This window comes from Poeciliopsis prolifica, unplaced genomic scaffold (assembly GCF_027474105.1).
Source record: "Poeciliopsis prolifica strain line A6 unplaced genomic scaffold, Auburn_PproV2 SCAFFOLD020, whole genome shotgun sequence".
NCBI classification, from domain to species: domain Eukaryota; kingdom Metazoa; phylum Chordata; class Actinopteri; order Cyprinodontiformes; family Poeciliidae; genus Poeciliopsis; species Poeciliopsis prolifica.
Window position 1 is genome coordinate 9,779,874 of NW_026562395.1, and position 20,526 is coordinate 9,800,399.

General features: G+C 38.5%; 2 protein-coding genes across 4 annotated transcripts in view; both read left to right on the forward strand.

The window, feature by feature from the left end:
• dse (dermatan sulfate epimerase) overlaps positions 1-11,332 on the forward strand; it is a 43,722-nt gene extending 32,390 nt beyond the window's left edge. For both annotated transcript variants that reach the window (XM_055044285.1, XM_055044284.1), the window contains one exon: positions 5,910-11,332. In XM_055044285.1, the coding sequence (XP_054900260.1) occupies positions 5,910-7,656 (1,747 nt within the window). In that variant the 3' untranslated portion in view covers positions 7,657-11,332. The remainder of the gene's footprint in view (positions 1-5,909) is intronic.
• A 954-nt stretch (positions 11,333-12,286) lies between these two features.
• ndufaf4 (NADH:ubiquinone oxidoreductase complex assembly factor 4) lies at positions 12,287-19,766 on the forward strand. 2 transcript variants are annotated; one of them, XM_055044287.1, is made up of 4 exons: positions 12,287-12,691; positions 12,803-12,894; positions 17,400-17,466; positions 19,070-19,766. In XM_055044287.1, exons 1-4 carry the CDS (start codon positions 12,556-12,558, stop codon positions 19,219-19,221), a joined length of 447 nt encoding a protein of 148 aa, XP_054900262.1. In that variant the 5' UTR covers positions 12,287-12,555; the 3' UTR covers positions 19,222-19,766. The 2 variants fall into 2 exon arrangements, with proteins under 2 accessions (XP_054900262.1, XP_054900261.1); XM_055044286.1 differs by having other exon boundaries at positions 12,293-12,691; positions 17,400-19,186.
• The last annotated feature ends 760 nt before the right edge of the window (positions 19,767-20,526 follow it).

The following is a 20,526-nucleotide window of genomic DNA, read 5'->3' on the forward strand; positions in this document are numbered from 1 at the left end:
CAGTTCGTTATTTATGTGTCATGTAACGTTAGCATGCCGTACAATTATTCAGCCTGTTGTTGCCTCTATTCTATTTTTATTGCCTTTCAAGATGACATTGTCTGTTCTTGGTGTTGGACTTTATCAAATAAATTTTCCTCAAAAATGCGACTTATACTCCAGTGTGACCAATATATGTATTTTTCTTCTTTATTATGCATTTTATACTCCGGAACGACTTATAGTCCGGAAAATTTGTTATTTATGGGGGGGGCTTGTGCTTGCGATATTTGCTAGATGATGGTGGATGACATTCAGGCCCTCCTGAATGTCTGGAGGGCCCTACAAGCATTTACTGAGTTTTCTTTGCCTTGATTTCTCTCAACCTTACCATTTGTTGGTTACTACGCAATAGCCAGCCCCGCCCTAACCCTCACAACTCCTTTGGGCTGACTACTGACCAGCTCTCCACCTAACGGGTCCGGAAAGTCCCTAAAACTTGGGTATTACCCTACAGAAGGACTGAGAGAGACAATCTGTCTAAGCTGGTGTCGAGAGAGACTCGTCTAGCTCTAGTTACCTACAATCCAGAAGTTGTGACCCTTTTCAGTTAAGAAGCAATCAGTTTAGTAGGCCTCACAACTGCATAACTCCAATAACCACTCCTGTTAACGGTCGCCCTCTCTCTAAGAATAACATGCACTTGTTAACACCTAGATTAGTTTGTGACTTTGTGAGTTCTAGGCTCATTATTTTATATGTCAACTAAAGAAAAGTCCAGAGCCACCACTTTTCTAGAACCATGAACATGGATTTTACATTAAATAGAAGAACCATTACTATTAAAATGACTCAATTAATTTCAATGTCCACAAACCAGTTGAGGTGGCTCGGGCATATGGTTAGGATGCCTCCTGGACGCCTCCCTGGTGAGGTGTTTCAGGCACGTCCCACCGGGAGGAGGCCCCAGGTAAGACCCAGGACACACTGGAGGGACTACGTCTCTCGACTGGCCTGGGAACGCCTCGGGATTCCCCCGGAGGAGCTGGAGGAAGTGGCTGGGGAAAGGGAAGTCTGGGCCTCCCTTCTTAAGCTGCTACCCCCACTACCTGACTCTGGATAAGTGGCAGAAGATGGATAGATGGATCCATGCTTTAGAATCAGTGATACAATCAGGGAGAGAGGTTTAACCAAAGATGCATTGTCATCCACCGCAGATGAAATGGGACACCACTTTACACATCAAACTTTGTCATTGAGAATTCAGTGATTCTTGAGAAGAGGGACAAAACAGGTCCTATAGATGAAGCGCAAACTTTGAATAAAATATAAATCAAATCAAATCAAATTTTATTTGTGTGGCACATTTCAGCAGCAAGGCATTTCAAAGTGCTTTACATCATAAACACATGAAACACAAAGTCATGCATCATGGCTTATGAAATATGTAACAATACATTGTTACATATTACATTTCAAAAACAATTCTAAACAGGTGCGTTTTTAGTTGAGATTTAAAGGAAGTCAGGGATTTCGCTGATTTACAGTTTTCTGAAAATTTGTTCCAAATTTTTGGTGCATAGATCCTGAAAGTTGCTTCTCCTCTCTTGGTTCTGGTTCTGGGGATGCAAAGCAGACCAGAACCAGAAGATCTGAGAGGTCTGGAAGATTGATACAACAACAGCAGATCTTTAATGTATTGTGGTGCTAAACAGTTCAGTGATTTGTAAACTAACAACAGTATTTTAAAACCTATTCTTTGAGCTACAGGGAGCCAGAGTAGTGACTTTTAAACTGGTGTTATGTGCTCCATCTTCCTGGTTTTTGTGAAAACGCGAGCAGCAGCGTTCTGGATCAGCTGCAACTGTTTGATTGATTTGTTGTGAAAACACTGTTACAATAATCAATGTGACTAAAGATAAATGCATGAATGAGTTTCTCTAGATCTGGCTGAGACTTTAGTCCTCCAATCCTAGAGATGTTCTTCAGGTGATAGAAGGCCGACTTGGTAATTGTCTTTATGTGGCTCGCAGGGTTCAAGTCCCAGGTTTCGGGCCTGATTGCTAGTTTTTAGTTGCAATAACTGAAGCTGTGCATTGACTTTAGATCGTTCCCCTTTAGGTCCAAAAATAATGATTTCAGTTTTGTTTCTGTTCAGCTGGAGAAAGTTTTGGCACATCCACACATTTATCTGTTCTAAACATTTATTCAGTGATTGGATAGTTTAGAGTCACCTGGTGACATCGTAATGTATACGTCGTCCGCATAGTTGTGGTAGCTAATATTAATTTGCACTGAGGTCCAACAGAACCAGCACCATGATTCTCCCACAGTCCGTATTTATGTGGATATCATTGAATACTTTGACTAGGCCAGTCTCCGTGCTGTGGTAAGCACAAAAACCAGATTAGAAAGAGTCAAAGCAGTTGGTCATCATGAGGACACTATTTAATTGTTTACACACAGTTTTTCAATAACTTTGCTGATGAATGGGAGATTTGAGATCGGCCTGTAATTCTGCAGTAGTGATTTGTCCAGATTGTTCTTTTTTAGCAGAGGTTTGACTGCTTTTTTCAAAGCCTAGGTAAAACACCTCATGTGAGTGATGAGTTTAATATTTGGATCAGATCAGTAGCAATAACAGGCTGGACTTTCTTAAAGAATGTGTGGGTAGGACATCCAGACAGCAGGAGCTTGAACTTAATTGACTTATAATTTCTTCTAGGGTTTTATAATTAAGTAGTTGAAAGTGGGTCATTTTTCCTGTATTTGTTTTGTTTGGGTACAGCAATGGTTCTGGACATCTTTGTCCATATCAATGGTTGATGTGCAGATTAATCCTCTGATTTTTTTGAATTTCCTCTGAAAAGAAGCTAGAAAACTTGTTACAGGCAGCATTAGATTGGAATTCAGGTGGTAGCGTAATAGGAGGGTTTGTGAACCTGTCAACTGTTGCAAATAAATTTCGAGCATTGTTAATGTTTTTGTTTATGACATCTGCAAAGAAAGCCTCCTCTGCATCTTTTAGTGTTGAGTGATAGTTATGTAGTCTTTCTTTATAGATGTCATTATGAACGTGAAGTTGAGTTTTACGTCATTTTTGTTCTGCCCTGCAACAGAGCTGTCTTGCAGATTGTACTGTTTGTTCTTTTCTCCATGGAGATTTCTTCCTACCAGACACAACCTTTACTTTAATTGGGGCAATAGAATCAATGATATATAAAACTTTAGACTGAAAATCATCTACCAACTTATCTACAACTTATACACTAAATATATTTTTTTAAATATCTGACCAAACTAATATGGGCAATGTCAGCACAACAATGTATGTTTTCCTGGTGTTTGCTGAACATTTTTCTATTTTAAACTTTGTAGTAGGTGGATGATGTTTGTGAAATCCCTTGTTCTGGAGCAGTTCTGGATACACTGTAATAGTTTAAAACTATATATATATCTATATATCTTTATATATATATATATATAGATATATATATCTATATATATAAATATATATATATATATATATATATATATATATATATTATATATATATATATATATATATATATATATAGATATAGATATAGATATAGATATATATGTATATATATATATATATATATATATATATATATATATATATATATATATTGTTTTAAACTATTACAAACTATTACAATCTATAACAGTTTGTATTAGAAGTAACGAATGTAAGAATGTAAGAATGTAAGAAAGTTGTCTTTCTTATATAATTTACAGTATTTTAGCTTAAAGTCTGCAGATGTTTTTAATGAAAGCCACCGGGACTGCCTCGACTTTGGCAAGGACTCTGAAATTTGAGCATCTGTTCAAGCGTGCAATAAATTGTTTCCAAACTCTCCAAATGTGCGTTTAGAGTTTTTTCCTGCTTTTGTCTCTGAAGCTGAAGGAAATGGACACTTGTGAGGAGCAAGTGAACCTGTAACTGTTTTTTAGATACATTGTAATAGTTTAAAACAATATATATATATATATATATATATATATATATATATATATATATATATATATATATATATATATATATATATATATATACAAAGAAATTCCCTTCTCACCCACCGTGGGTGGTTCTTATCCTCTGAGCTCCTGGGATCTGTTGTAGCCACTGTTCCAGTTTGGGGGTGATTGCCCCAAGGGCTCCCATGACCACAGGCACCACTGCCCTCTCCAGTTCCTCTCTGTGGCCCTAGTATTTCTCCAGTTTCTCTTGCTCCTTTTTCCTGATGTTGCAGTCGCTTGGTATTGCTACATCTACCACAATGGCTTTCCTCTGTTGTCGTTGTGATATATATATATATATATGTATATATTGTCAGATTGTGATGGCAAAGTTCTGGGTTCTGGTCCATTAAAATGTAATTTTCAAAAAAAATGTTGCAACCGGGAGCCTGCACCTTAGCATCTTTACATTTCTGAAACATTATTTGTTTCATAAGCTTGAAGGAATAATCCAATAATCCAGTGGTCCACTGTGTGAAATGCAGCTTTGAGTTCTAACTGCACAAGCAGTACATGATTTTCGCAATTTTGATAAGAAAATATCATTAACAAATTAACATAACATTTCCGTGCTGTAAAATTACTTAAAGCCAAACGGAAGTACTTCTAAAACCGAAAGTTGTTGAGATATTCCATCATCTGAATTTGAACTAGAACAGGAATTTGTCTGGCTGTTTAACTGAATCCCTTTCAAGGTTTCCAGAAAACCCAGAAGTAAAATGATGGAATTGTTTTTTGTTGTTGTTTTGGAATTCATGAGTGCCTAATATCTTAAATATCAAACTAATCAGTGATTTGAAACTAGAGCAAACTAGATTTTAGTGTAGGAGCTCTTTTTTTAGAAAATAAAAGGGCGAATTCAAGTTTTCTAAATCTGAGAATAAGGAAAGAATTCCAAAGTTTTCCATACATATCTGTCATTAATCTCAAGTGTGTAAATTTAAAAGCCACTAACAAGTTCTGCTTGTTAGTGGCTGATGGAAGCTGAAGGCCCAGAGGTCAGCATCAAAGTCAGGTCCAGGCTGGAGACTGGAGGGGTCTTTCTGTGGTTCAGGTCACAGCATTTAGAGGCTGCAGAGAGGGATTTGCACAAGCAGATTTCAAGCAAACAGGGGAGGAGCAAGTGTGGATAGAAGAGCTTCCTACAAAGGATTCTGCTGGAAGCTAAAAGGAACTGCATATTAGGTGTGCAGCAGAGCAGGTCATCTATGATTTCTTTTCTAAACGTAGAGGCTCTGCACAGGGATTCTGTTCTGAGTCCATGTGTTCAGAGACTCAGAACACATTTTTATTTTATATTTCTCTGTAATCCCTTCTTATGTGTTAGTTGTACATAATAATTCTTAAAACTTAGCTTAGGACACTGATATAAGCAAAAGTTCACTCAGTTCTGTTAAGTTGGGAATTTTTGGTTAGATTTGGATGTTTGGGCATTTTAGTTCTTCCCTCCAGAGGAGTGAGACCTCTCATAGAAAGGATTTTTGGATGTAATGCAAGTCTTTTTGTAGATGGATTTTGCTTTAGAGATCTGGATCTGAACCTGTAACTGTTTTATGCTTTTATTTATTAAATTGTCCTTTATTTTTTTCTTTTCAAATCAAACCCTTGTGTCTCGGAGGTCAAGGGGAATTATTACGTGTCCTTTAATTGAAAGGACACTGAAAGCATGTGTTGAGATTTTAACTTCCGTTCCTGAAGCAAGAGAATGTCGCTGGGACAGGGATGTTTTGATAGGAGGTTATGTTGAGATAAGACTGGTCACTTTCGCAGATCAGTTTTATGTCAAGTTACAAACAATTCAGGCTTTAAATGAGGCTAAAGATGTCTTTTTGATATGGTTTACATTCTTTTCCCCATCTGATTATTTCTTCATCTTTGTGATGCAGGTATGACCCTGGCCTGATCCCCAAACCCCCAGCAGATTTTGGAACGTCTCAGCTCCATTACTTCGAGGACTGGGGTGTGGTGACATATGGCGGAGCTTTGCCTTCTGGCACCAACAGCTCCTTTCTGTCCTTCAAGTCTGGGAAATTAGGGGGACGTGCCATCTTTGACATCGTTCACAAAAACAAGTACAAAGAGTGGATCAAAGGTTGGAGGAACTTCAATGCTGGTCACGAACATCCAGACCAGAACTCTTTCACCTTTGCACCCAACGGTGTCCCGTTCATCACGGAGGCCCTGTATGGACCCAAGTACACTTTATTAAATAATGTGGCATTGTTTGGCTCAACCCTGTCTGGGAGCTGCTTTAAACCTTGGGCTGGACAAGTAACAGAAGCCTGTGACTCTAAGTGGCTAAAGTACAAGGTGGGCCTTGCAGCCGATGCCCAGGGCAGAGTGGAAGCTGCTATAAAGAGAGAGGGGATGGTCTTCATTCGTGGCGAAGGACATTCGGCTTATAACCCAGACCTGAAAATCAGGAACTTCCAGAGGAACTTGCTGCTTCTTCACCCACAGCTCCTGCTCATGGTTGATCACATACACCTGGACCCAGGAAGCCCAACCAGAGCCATGAGTGCCTTCTTTCACAACACCGAGTTGCCATTTCAGAGTACGAAAGTAGATGGTGTTCATGGAGCGTTTGTAACACATGGAAAGGAGAACTATAAGATGTTTTGGATGGATGACACAAACTCCAGTAACAAAGGGATGGTGGGTTACTGGAGTTACCCTCGAGGGTATCCCTATAACGGCTCTAATTATGTGAATGTAACAATGCCACTAAGGTATCCGCACACGAGGGTGGCCTATATTTTCTTTGGACCAGGCTTGGATGTACAGAGCTTCAGCTTACGTGGGGATGATCAGCGGGTGGATGTTTACCTCTCCACCAAAGACCACACCTACACCATCTACCTTTTGACAGGGGAGGTCATCAGCAAGCCTGTGTTTTCCATTGTGCTGCTGGACCACAAAAAGATTGTGTTTGAGAGAGCAGCAGCTGCTGTAGACAGCTTCCTTGTGGAAGTTGAAGAATACACCAATGTGATGGAGGACAATCTCCAGCATGTCAAACCTGTCTTCCAGCAGATGGAAAGACACATCCTTGGACGAGTCCTCAACACTGCCAGTTTCCGTAGAACCGCTGAGCGCCTTTTCCAATTCTCTGACAAGAAGAAGACAGAGGAGGTCATTAAGAAGATGTTTGCTATGTCCAAGAAACAGAACAAAGGCAAGGGAGGAAAGAGGTTTAACCTTGGAGAGAAGCTGTCCGAGAGTCTGGATGACATTTTTTCACAAATTGAGGTCAACGAAAAGAATGAGAGAGAGAAGATATCAAAGCGTACATATGAGGACAGTCCAGAGGAAGGGGATGCAGACTCAAGGGCCTTCGTGGATTATCCAGCTGCTCACAGGAACAGGAAGGGGGGCTTAGTTAAAGGCCGCAGGTTTAAGGAGGTTCGCATTGTGACCACAGCAAGGAGTGAGGGGGTTTCTGGTAACCCCTCCTACATTAGATTGTTCCTGCTTATGAACACCACTACCTTCTTCCTACTGCTGGCTGTCCTGCTTACTCGATTCCAGAGGGGGCGGAGCCTGCACACACAGAAGTGCTTTTACACCATTGTTTTGATCGACTGCTTCATCCTGCTGTACCTCTACTCATCGTGTTCTCGCACACAGTGCTGACACCCTGTACCCCTCCGCATGACAGGATGTCCTGTCTGCTCAGGGTGAACTGAAAACACATTCCTCTTTGTACCAGATATGATAGCAAAAACATCAAGGCCACTGTTTAGAAAAGTTAAAAAAGTTTTTCAAAAAGCTAATTTGTAATTGTCCAGGAAAACAACCTAAATGACATAAAAAGACAAAGAGCACTAAATGTATGGATGTAGTACATTCTTGGTCCACTCAACATTTAATTATACATTTTCTTATTGATTTCCACCCTCTGGATATGATTCATTCATTCTTCGGGTCTTATAATTCTCTTTGTAATAAAACTTGTAAGCTTTTAAAATTTGTTGCTTTTATTTATCAAGTAAAGATACATGCTAATCTCACCCATTTGGGCTTCAGCACAGAGCCCGACAACACCCACAGATGTTTGGGGAAAGTAAGCAGAAATGTTAACGCCATTATCCCAAAATGACACTACACAGGAATTCATACACTAACCCTATCCAATCAGCCTCTCATTCACCACAGCAACAAAGGGCTGCATGAGTTTAAACTTCAGTTGTTTTTAAAGCAAAACTACAATTTGGTGGCTGTAATTTCTGCTTTGGTTTTAACCTGACATCAAATGAGTGAAATCATGACTACATTGTAAGTTTTGCAAATGAGTCTTTCCGTTGTTGTTTAATTACATAACACTGGAAACAGCTGAAAATCTTTCTTTGTACATTTTTGGGTCCTCTCACAGGATTTATACAGGAATCCCAGAGTTGACTTTACTATTTTTTATTACCTCTTTTACTAGCTCTACAATATTTTACTACCAACACAAAATTGAGTCAATTTCGCACCGATTTCCTCAATTTTGGGAGATCGGTCAATATTTACATGAAGCCAATCTCATCCTCTGATCTTTTCTACTTCAGCAAAGGTCTAAAAATCAGCCACTTTCCTCCTCTACTCTTCAGTGAGAAGTTTGACTGACAGACTGGCCTACCAGGTCATGTCTGCAAGCTCTGCTGTTACCAACTCAGAGACTTTCTTCCTATATTTAGCGACATTTCAATCAAAAAATGGCACTAGCTAAAACAGGGGTGTCAAACTCCAGTCGTTGAGGTCCACTGTCCTGCAGTTTTTTGATGTGCCACAGGTACAAAACACAGGAATGAAATGGCTTAATTTCCTCCGCCTTGTGTAGATAAGTTCTCCAGAGCCTTGCTAATGACCAATTATTCTATTCAGGGGTGGTGCAGCAGAGGCACAGCTAAATGTTGCAGGACACCGGCCCTGGAGGACTGGGTGTTGACACCCCTGAGCTAAAATCAAAATCGGCAGATCAAACTTTTTATAAATTGATAATCTATGATCTGCAAGAAAGCTGCAATCAGTGCACTGACCCATGTAAGATGACATCTCATTTAAGACAAAACTTTATCCTTCTTACTTGAAGGTATAACTGTGACTTTATCTAAACCCAAACCTCATTATGTTAAAAACAGAAAGCACTATTTTTAGTGCTTATCCTGAATCCATAAGACTTAGAAATGTCATTGCATTTTACAGATATTCTTAAAAAACAAAGAAATCTTATTTCACCTGAGTGAAGTTGCCCCCCCCCCTTTCTTCAAATCAGACAAAATTGGTGTCAAATGTTTGTGCAGCAAAAATTTTGATTTGTGCCTCTAACATTTTAAAGAAATAAAGAAACGTTTCTAGTCGTCATCAAAGGTCAACCAGCCTCCCACCTTCTTCAAATCAAACAAAATGGGTGCCAATCAGCAAGACTGTTTGTGCTGGTTTGTGCAGCAACACTTTCTGTTTGTGCTGCTTTGGCTTTGAAGATATTAATTAAAGTTTAAAGGTCAACCAGTCCTCTTCCTTTCATAAAATCAAACAAAATAGGTGACAATCAGCTCGGCTATGTTTGAGCTGGTTTGTGCAGCAAAAATTTTCATTTGTGCTGCTATCATTCTAAAGGTATTAAGAAAAATGTTTTTAGAGGCCATCAAAGGTAAATGAACATCAGTGTCCCCAGAGGGGAAGCAATGAAGACAGTTATAAGGGGATGTATAATTTTGTACAAGGTAGCAAAAGATATGTGATTGTAAGGAGACTGCTAAATTCTGTGCCATTAACACTAAATATATACAGGCCTAATTTTGATGATCCTATCTTTTTTCAAGACTGTCTACACTACTTTTAGTGTAGTGCAGGCTATATCTAAAAATGGTGAATCCCTGAAAAATCTCCTTCATAATTTGGTTGACATCTGTTATATCCTACCAGGAGAGATTATTCATACTTTTCCCCAGTACATAAGTCCTACTTTAGGATTCTGGGCTGCTACCATCAGCAACAAGCGGCAAATACCATACTATTCAAATATCAAGTCACACTCCTGTATATCTAAATCTTAAATTTGATCATAAAAAGGGTAGGTGCAACTGGCACTTAAATAACACTCTGCTGAAAGATAAGGAATTTATATTTCATAAAAAATTAAGTTAATTAATTAAGCAAGGACGATGTGGAGAATTCTGCAATAAAGATGGTTATAAGGGGATGTATAATTTTGTACAAGGTAGCAAAAAGCAAAGAGTCCAGGATGAGGTTGAATTAGATAGATGACCTGCTGACTCGCTTAGATAACTCATATAAATCAATCCTGATAATACTGAATAAAATAACTGCTCAATCATTCTATTATGTAAAAAAAAAAAAGAAAAAAAAAAAAAATTACTGGTGCATGTTAAACAAAGGTACTTTGGGTGACAAACCCCATAAGGTTAAACCTGTGTCTAGCTCAAGGTTGATCCGATTCATGAATGCTAATTTCGGCCAGCCGTTCTCTAGGTCTCCCCCTTCCTCAAGGTGTCGAGGTTCACTCAGGGAGCGTCAGCAAATTTTACATCCAAACTCTCCTGAGAAACTAATGGAAATAGATTTCTTGCCTTGTGATCAACTGACACAAAATTCATGCTGTTACACGAGACACACTGTTCTCTAGTGAATTTTTAGTCATACTCAATATTTTCAGTGATTGTAATCTTAAAAAGTATATATTTTGGATGGCCTAAAAAATCATTTTTAATATCTCGGAAGCCAAAGCTGCACAAACGAAAATTTTAACGGCACAAACGGAGTACTAACCAATCAGACTATTTGCTGGATTATTTGAGTAGGTGGGGTGTCTGTTTCGCTTCTCCCATTAAACACCAAGTTAACAAAAAAGCTCTCCCTCTTCAGATGCCAAATAAGCTGCATTTCCCTCCCAATTCTTTTTTTCTTTTACATAATGACCAGTTGTGTCCACCTATAGTTTGTGAAGTAGAGTAATCGTAACCGCTTTTTTTCTTCATGTTGGCCGCATTTTGGCCACTATTTATTTTTCTCATTTTCAGCACTGACCTTACTTAAAGGAAAAACTTAAGGCTTACAAAAACTTTGTATTTTCTGTCCTGGAGGGTTTACTAAAAAGCTGGGTCAGTTGTAAAGCAGGTTAAGTTAACCTAAAGCAGGTTAAGTTAACCTTGTGGTTTAGGTAAAGCACCTAATTTTCTTAACTAAATTATGCCTGCAGGTATATCTATTAGCAGGTTTAATTTTGCCTGCACTTGGTTGTGTACATTATTTTAAGCGTATTTGACAAGTTTACCAAAATATAAAAAATGTCATTCAAACTGCATTTGCCTTGTTTTACTTTTTACTTGTGCTTTTCATTACATTACTTGAATACATCCATTTTTACAGTAATTTTCATACTTAAGTACAAGACGTTTCACGTACTTTAATACTTTAACTCAAGTAACATTTCAGTCAGTGACTTGGAATTTTACCAAAGTCGTATTTTGGAGAGGTACCGATACTTTAACTTGACTCTGAGATTTCAGTACTTTATACAACACTGATAATTACATTAAAATATATTCAGATGATTCTAAGAATTTAAAAGGACGTGTGGGAATAGGAATATATATATCTGAGTTTAAAATTGACATCTCTAAAAGATTATCTGATCAACTATCTGTATTCATGGCAAAAATGGTGGCAGTTATTATCAGCTTACAGTGGGTAGAGGAGGTTCATCCAATCAGAGTAGTAATTTGCACTGATTCCAAAACAGCAATAGAAAGTATTCAAGGAGAAGGAAACAACAGGAAAGATCTAGCACTTGAAATTCAACATAGCTTATTTAGATTATACACAGGTGGCATTGATATTTGGTTCTGTTGGGTGCCAGCACATGAAGGTGTAAAAGGCAATGAAAGGGCAGATAAATCAGCAAAAAGGGCTTTAGATCAGGCAATAACAATCAAAATACCTATTGGGAAAGGGGAAGGGAAATCAATTATTAAGAATAAAGAAATGGAAATATGGCAAAAAAGATGGAATGAAGATAAGAAAGGAAGGAAATTATATAAAATACAGAAGTCAATATTTAGTAGAAATATTAAGGAGAGAAATAGAAGGGAATAAATAATAATGATTAGATTAAGAGTAGAGCATACATATTTAAATGATACTTTATATTTAATAAGGAAGAAAAATAATGACAAATGTGAAGAATGTGGAAAGAAAGAAAACGTAGAACATGTATTATTGAACTGTAAAACATATGAACGTGAAAGGGAGAGATTGAGAAGAATAGTTGGAATGAAAGAATGGAGTTTGAAAGGAATACTGGGAAATGATAGAAATATAATGGATATTTGCATATTAAGGAAAGCACTATTTCTCACTGTTGCTACACACTCGTGTACAGTAGGTGGCGGTATGCACCTTAAAGTTGCTTGCGATCCGCCATAATAGAAAAGAAGAAGAAGAAGAACAAGAGGAAAAAGAAGAAGAAGAAGAAGCAGCAGCAGAAGCAGAATCAGAAGCACTAGTGGGTTTTGGGATACAACCAGCATGGGTGCTCGACTCGCGCGGATATTCCGAAACTATAACGTGGAGGACCGCGCGCTCCGAGAGATCTCCAAAGAGAAGCCGAGGTCAGCACCCCGGCACGTGACCACAGCGATGCCGACCACCGTTAGCTCTGAGGGTGAGAGGCTGAGCTACTTGTGTAACCTCAAGGGTCATACCCGCTGTAGGCTCGGTTTTCTAGAACCTGCCTCGGGTTTTGTGTGGTAACTGGTTTGTTCTGTGTTTCTAGCCGCGGAGTTGGTGACGAAGAAGAATGAGTCGTTGTTGGAACATCTCAGGTCTGTGTATGTTGAGTCCACAGATCCAACAGCAGCTCCAGAGGTCAGTCTTGAGTCCTATATGTCTTTATCTCTGTCCCTGTCTCTTCTGAATGACAGCAGGACCTCTGAATGTTCAGTTATGTCCTCATTTAGACCAGGCTGAACAGGACTGGACTGAAAGTATTTTATTGGTGTTCTAGTTGATAGACCAACACAAACTAGAGCAGGTCTGTTTATTAAAAGAAAAAATCAGACGATTCTAATATTTTTTTTACGTATTAAAGTCCTAAAAGTGAAGTGTATATCTACTTATGTAGCCCATTTTACCTTGACACCCCTAATTGTGTAACAAATAATTTTCAGAAGTCATGTGATTAATAAATGTTCACCTGTGTCAGGACTAATTCAGCTTGGCCTGTATGCACAGAACTTTGTGCAACAGAAAACTGACACTGCACATCATGGTGAGCAAAGCAGTGTTACTGTAAAGCAGGGGTCACCAACCTTTTTGAGACTGGGAGCTACTTCACGGGTACAGAGCAACACGAAGGGCTACTTGTTTGATACAGTATAAAAATTAAAAAATTCCCTTCTCACCCACCGCGGGTGGTTCTTATCCTCTGAGCTCGGGTCCTCTACCAGAGGCCTGGGAGCTTGAGGGTTCTGCGCAGTATCTTGGCTGTGCCAAGGACTGCTGCACATTTCTGGACTGAGATGTCTGATGTTGTTCCTGGGATCTGTTGTAGCCACTGCTCCAGTTTGGGGGTTACTGCCCCGAGGGCCCCAATGACCACAGGCACCACTGTGGTCTTCACCTTCCAGGCCCTCTCCAGTTCTTCCCTGAGGTCCTGGTATTTCTCCAGTTTCTCGTGCTCCTTTTTCCTGATGTTGCAATCACTTGGTATTGCTACATCTACCACAACGGCTTTCCTCTGTTGTTTATCCACTATGACAATGTCTGGTTGGTTCGCCATTACCATTTGTCTGTCTGGATCTGGAAGTCCCACGGATCTTAGCTCTGGCGTTCTCCACCACCTTTGGGGGTGTTTCCCACTTTGATCTCGGGGTTTCCAGTCCATATTCTGCACAGATGTTTCTGTACACTATGCCTGCCACTTGGTTATGTCGTTCCATGTACGCTTTCCCTGCCAGTATCTTGCACCCTGCTGTGATGTGCTGGACTGTCTCAGGGGCCTCCTTGCACAACCTACACCTTGGGTCTTGTCTGGTGTGGTAGATCTGGGCCTCTATTGCTCTGGTGTTTAGGGCCTGTTCCTGGGCGGCCAGGATGAGGGCCTCTGTGCTGTCCTTGAGTCCAGCTTTTCCAGCCATTGGTAGGATTTACTGATATCAGCCACTTGGGTTATTTGCTGGTGGTACATCCCATGTAGGGGCTTGTCCTCCCATGATGGTATCTCTGGCACCTCAACCTCCGTTCCCTGTTGTCTGAGACATTCACTGAGCACATTGTCTGTTGAGGCTTTGTCCCTGATGTATTTATGGATCTTAGTTGTTTCGTCCTGGACAGTGGTTCTCACACTCACTAGTCCTCTGCCTCCTTCCTTGCGGCTCGTGACAGTCTCAGGGTGCTGGATTTGGGATGGAACCCTCCATGCATGGTTAGTAGCTTTCTAGTCTTAATATCTGTGGCTTTTATCTCCTCCTTTGGCCAGCTAATTATTCCAGCAGGGTATCTGATTACTGGCAGGGCATAGCTGTTTATCGCACGGATTTTGTTCTTGCCATTGAGCTGGCTTCTCAGGACTTGCCTCATTCGTTGGAGGTATTTAGCTGTGGCTCCTTTCCTTGTGGCCTCATCGAGGTTGCCATTTGCTTGTGGTATACCTAGGTACTTGTAACTGTCCTCTATGTCTGCTATTGTTCCTTGTGGGAGTGAGACTTCTTCTGTGCGGATGATCTTGCCCCTCTTTGTGATCAGCCGACCACACTTCTCTAGTCCGAATGACATCCCAATGTCAGTGCTGTAGATCCTGGTGGTGTGGATCAGTGAGTCGATGTCTCGCTCACTCTTGGCGTACAGCTTGATGTCATCCATGTAGAGGAGGTGACTGATGTTGGCCCCATTTTTGAGTCTGTATCCGTAGCCAGTCTTGTTGATAATTTGGCTGAGGGGGTTCAGGCCTATGCAGAACAGTAGCGGGGACAGAGCATCTCCTTGGTATATGCCACATTTGATCATATATATATATATATATATATATATATATATATATATATATATATATATATATATATATATATATATATATATATATACTGAAATAAACAAAAGCAAACTGATGGATTGTTGCAGTAACACCTGCAGCTGTACAGCCCTGAGTACCTTGAAATTTTCCTTTAAATAAAAAGGAAGAGTTATCTAACCATCTGTTCTATTACCAAATTGTGAAAAATAAAATATCTTTTGTGTCAAAAGATTATACACACACAGCTATGTCAGTCTGAGGTGGGGAGCGCCAAAGCCTAAGTATTATTAGTCAGTTTGCTTTTGTTTATTTCACGGCTTTGCGTTTTTCTGTAAGCTAAAAATGAACGAGTTGGATTTGAACCTCCCTTTGTCCGAAGATCAGCCTGAGCTTCTGACAGTGTGTGCGGTTCTGGCGGGTCACCGGTTTATTAGCTTTTTTCGTGGTTTCGCGAACCGAACAGCTGAAGGGTCACCCGCTGGCTGACACCAGCAGATGTCGAAAAAATAAAGGTCCGACTATAACTGCACCTGACCTGCAAGAGCACAAGCACCTCTCCAATGCACAAAAATTAGCAAAAGCCTGAACCACAAGAGCAGCAGACTTTTTTTTCCACTCGATGCTAAATAATAAAGACATGGAAGCGAAGCCTCTTTATGTGGTTGGTGTTGATTCCCAGGTTCAGGTGTTGATTCCCAGGTTCAGGTGGTGTTAGACGTCTAGAGAATGAGAAGGTGAAGCTGTTTGCTTTATTTCTACTATACTTTGGCTAGATTAAATGGTTTAACCCACAGTCTTAGCAGCAGGTATCTTAGCAGCTGATCAGCTCTCTCATTCGGGAAACATCAAAGAAGCTCATAAACCGAGGACCCTGGCATTTCTGGATCCAAACGACCACTCTTAGAACTGTGGGAGGTTCAAACTCCTGTCATTAATTTTTGCCTTACAGAAAAAGCACCAAGCTGCCAAATAAATGAAAGTAAATTGAACAATAAAGATTTGGGCTTTGGGTGCTCACCCTCAGAGACTCAGACAGATGTGTGCTATGTATAAGATGTTTTGGCACAATTTATTTATTTTTTCTTCACAATTTTGTTAATAGTAAATGGGGTTAAATAATAAAAATTCCAGAATTTATTCTTTACTTAAAGAAAAATGTCAAGGTATGCAGAGTACAGCTGCAGGTGCTGCTGCCCTCCGATAGTTTCCTGCATGCACCTTTGCGGAGTTCTGAACTTTAACAGCAGGAAAGAGTTTTATAGTAAAGCAATTTTTTTGTTTTTATCATTTCGCTCTTTTGAACTCTAAATATAAACAAACGTCATTATTTCAATGTATAAACATTTAATTAAATAATTTTTTGGTCGTGCTCCCTAATGATAATAGCTATTTTTAGAAATAGCTCCACGGGCGACTGATAAGGTCCCTTCGGGCGACCGGGTGCCCGTGGGCAACATGTTGGTGACCCCTGCTGTAAAGCATGGTGATGGCAGCGTCATGCTTTGGGGTGCTTTTATTCTACAAGCTCAGTGAAGGGAAGAAGAATGGAAATGCACACAAGAGAAGTCTCAGAAAACAACCTATTGGAGGGTGCAGAGGGTTTGAGAATGGGTCAGAAACTCCTGAACATCCACTCTAAGCATCAGTGGAAGTGCTCATATCAAATTATGTGCTTGTAATAAAATGGCCTAGTTAAAGCGCAGAGGTAAATTCAAAGAATAATTTTTGACAAATTGTTGTAAAGATGATCTGATTTGACTAATCTTTGTATTGCTATGAAGAAATCTGCAAAATTGTTTGGCCTTTGGATGTGTAAAGCTGGTAGAGATACATGGCTAAGAACAACTGGAGTAAATTAAGTTCTGTTAAGGTCTAATTTGGTTGGGCTAAGTACCAAAGCACACAGCACTTTTTATGTTATTTGTCAAACAAACAAAAAAAAAGTTTCTTTTTTTCTTCATCAAAATTATGCACCACAATGCAATGCTACCATTGCTAAAAATTATGGTCAGGACTTTAATGCATTCATTTGAAATAACAGCGTAGATTTGATTGTGTTAAACTTTTCAGTGCAAGTAATTGTATTATTTTGAATATAATTTCAGATTTTTTTTTTAATTTAGCTATATTTAAGTTTATTGTTACAATTAAATTTTTTAAATTGCAGAAAAGTTCATTGTTAGAAATGCAAATGTAAATTTGGACCGATGTTGATTAATACTTTATGGCAGTAGTTATCTGTATTTTATTTTATCAAATGTTTTATTTGATTACTTGATTAATCGTCAGAATAATGAATACTAATATAATTGTTTACAACAGCCCTACTTCTTTACACCCCTGTGTCATTTCCCCACAGTTTTCGGGGGATGTGTTTGCAGGTAAAGAAGCAGACCGGAGGCCCCTCAAAGTCAGTTTACCAGGAGGTGTGTTCGGCCTGCCAGAGCTCACAGATGTTCCTAAAGGGAAGCTGGCTCTTGCTGAAGCTCTGAAGGCTCTCGGCAGCCACCAGCACCAGCCTCGGACTTGGTCGGCGGAAAAGATTGCTCAGGAATATTGCCTGGAATTAAAAGACACAAAATCTGTGGTCGAATTCTTTATCCCTTTCAAGGTTGAGATTATCCCTCCAAAGAGTAGAACTGCCAAGCGAATAAAGGCTTCCTAAGAATGGAATCAGGAGGAATGGAGAAGCTTTTACCTCACTTATTTATGTTCTGTAATATTAGAGTGGAAAAGGATGTAGCTTTTCCATGGTTTAAGTGATGTTTAAATGGAACAACAGAACATTTTTAATATAAATAGATGAAAAAGAACTGTCAATCACAGTGATCTGATCAAAAACAAGTCCATGAAGATGACATTCTCTTCTCCTGTTGGTTGTTTAGGGCTCCCCATCTCATGCAAAGTTGAGATGCATAAAACAAAGTTTTTTTTATTTGTTTTTTTACAGTGAAGGCTTACAGATTTTAATTTCTATTTACGAATCATAAATGACAAAGTACCTTGTACTCTTTGTGTATTCATTTCTAAATTTAACTCAGAAGTAGAATTAGATAGATTTAGTATTTTCCAAATGATAAATGTTATTGATCCAAAGTTATGCTAATGGTTAAATGAGTAGCTCTTTTATGTCTTTTTATTGTTTAGATCCTTCTCCTGTTCAAGTCACTCTGTGGCTGTGATCGAACTTTACAAATACTCATAGTGGCCCTACTCCCCTCCATAAAGTGTGTACTCAATCAAAGGGAACATAAGTGTTCAAGTGAGCAGGTTACAAGTGTTCAAAAATTTGAGAATTGGGACAGTATGCCAATATTTTGCAACTTTGATATCCAAAATGTTAGGACTGATCACTGTTTTGGCACTTGGACTGCTAAAATTCACAACAAAAAAATTGATTCTAAATGTACAGTATTTTTGCTTTTCAATGTAATTGCTAGAGATATTTAGCTGTTCAAACGTGTGCTAAGACTTGTTGAATACAGAGCAAAATGTGATGTAATCGCACATGCTCTCTTGTAACAAAAATCTCAATACTTTACATTGAAAGCTGTTTTTTTTTTCTTTTTATGACTCACAACCTGCTAACTGAACATTATAGTTCCAACATGACAAAACATTTAACAGTCGTAAAGGCAAATCTCCCTGTGATTTGACTAATTAAGAGACATGATTACATTTTGAGTTGTTTCTTGAGGAAAAATTCTTAAAGAAAAAAATTGTCGAAGTTAGTTTGATGTAAAGTGGAGCTGATCTGACAAAGAGAAAGAGGCCTGATGCTATATTTTGAGAAATAAAAAAACAAATGTAATTATTAAAATGTCCTTTTTAAAATAAATTATGAATGTTTGGCTTTATAGACCAAAAATGTTAGAAGAAATTAACAAGAAACACTGACTTCAATTTTATTCCTCTATAGCCTGAGTAGAAAACATTTATTTAAAAATTATGAAATCCTTAAGCAAAATAAGAACTCAATGCCTTTCTATTTCATCCATCCATTTTCTAATTAGCCTTCTCCTTGGCTAGGTCTGGAGTTGCTGGTGCCTATACCCAGCTGGATTCCGGGCAAGAGGCGGGCTACGCCCTGGACAGGTCGCCAGTCTGTCACAGCCTTTCTATTTCACTCCCACAAAAAAATTAAGATATGCGTTTTCATACTCTTTGTGCATCAATTTTAGATTAATTGAATAGTTTTCCCCAAATTACTTTCTACAAAAGAAATTTAACATAAATATCAATTCATGTGTATTTTGTAACTTTGATTTTCAGTAAAAATTTGTATTGTCTAATACACATTTTTTCAGTTGCAACTTCTTTTGTTTTTATAAAGATTTTCAAAAAATGGATGTCTATTCCATCCTTAAGTTTCTTTATAATAAAATTTGGTCTTTTAACAGGGGATAAAGAGTTAATTTATGATAATTTAATCTTCTGGCAAAGATTGTATCCACAAATATGGCTTTCTAATAATCACTCTTAAATAAATGTATTTAAGAGTACTTAACATTGCAACATCCAACAGCATAAAGTCCAATCTTTATGCCAATATGTTAATTTAAGATTTGAAAGTCGTGTTGCATTTCTTACATTTTGTTAGATTTTTCTCACAGTTAAATTGAGACTATTCTTTTTTATTTCTTCTTTTTTCTGCTGCTCTTGTCTTTGAATTTTCAATAAAGACCAATAAAACCAACAAAACATTGCCATAGTTCCGCATTTTAACTCAAACGACACATGCAACGATTAATTGTGAGTTATACACTTCGCCTAAGTAGGCATGGATTACAAAAACTTCAAACTAGCTACATAGATTGTGCATGTGTTTCCGGAAATATTGCTGGTTTTTCAGAATAAGGTAAGACAAACTCTTCAGTTGCATTCTGATTTTATATTGTTATGAAAAGTTGCTTGGGTGAAGATGAGCTATTTAGCTTATGTGAAGTATTTATGCAGTAAAAGCAGCCAAACTTACTAAGCTGTGATTACTTACAACCAAAAAGCTGAGCACAATCATTGGACACATCAACAACAGATGAGGATACACCATGAACGGGCCCCACCTCTTGTGACTGCTTGAGATAGCCACCTATGCCCTCCACCTTAAAAAGTCCCTGTAAGGATAACTGAGGAAAACAATACAGAGTGAAGTTTCAAAAGATCCTAAAGATAAGAACAGGCCAACCAATTTAAAATTGTATAAGTTAAAAAAAAATCTTAAATTCTATCTGAAATGAAACAGGCAGCAAGTGTAAAGAAGGAAATATTGGCCTTATATGTTCATGCTTCTGGGTACCTCAAAGAAGTACATGTTCATGTCAAGAGGTATTTTTCACTTGCAAACTAATAAAGTTTCACCACAAGAGAGCACAACAACCAGCTCGTAAAGGTGGTATATTAATGAACTTATTTTTTAAATCTTTTTATTACGCTACAATGAAAAAACAATAAAAACACCCCTAGAGTGTTGCTTTGATTCTTTCATC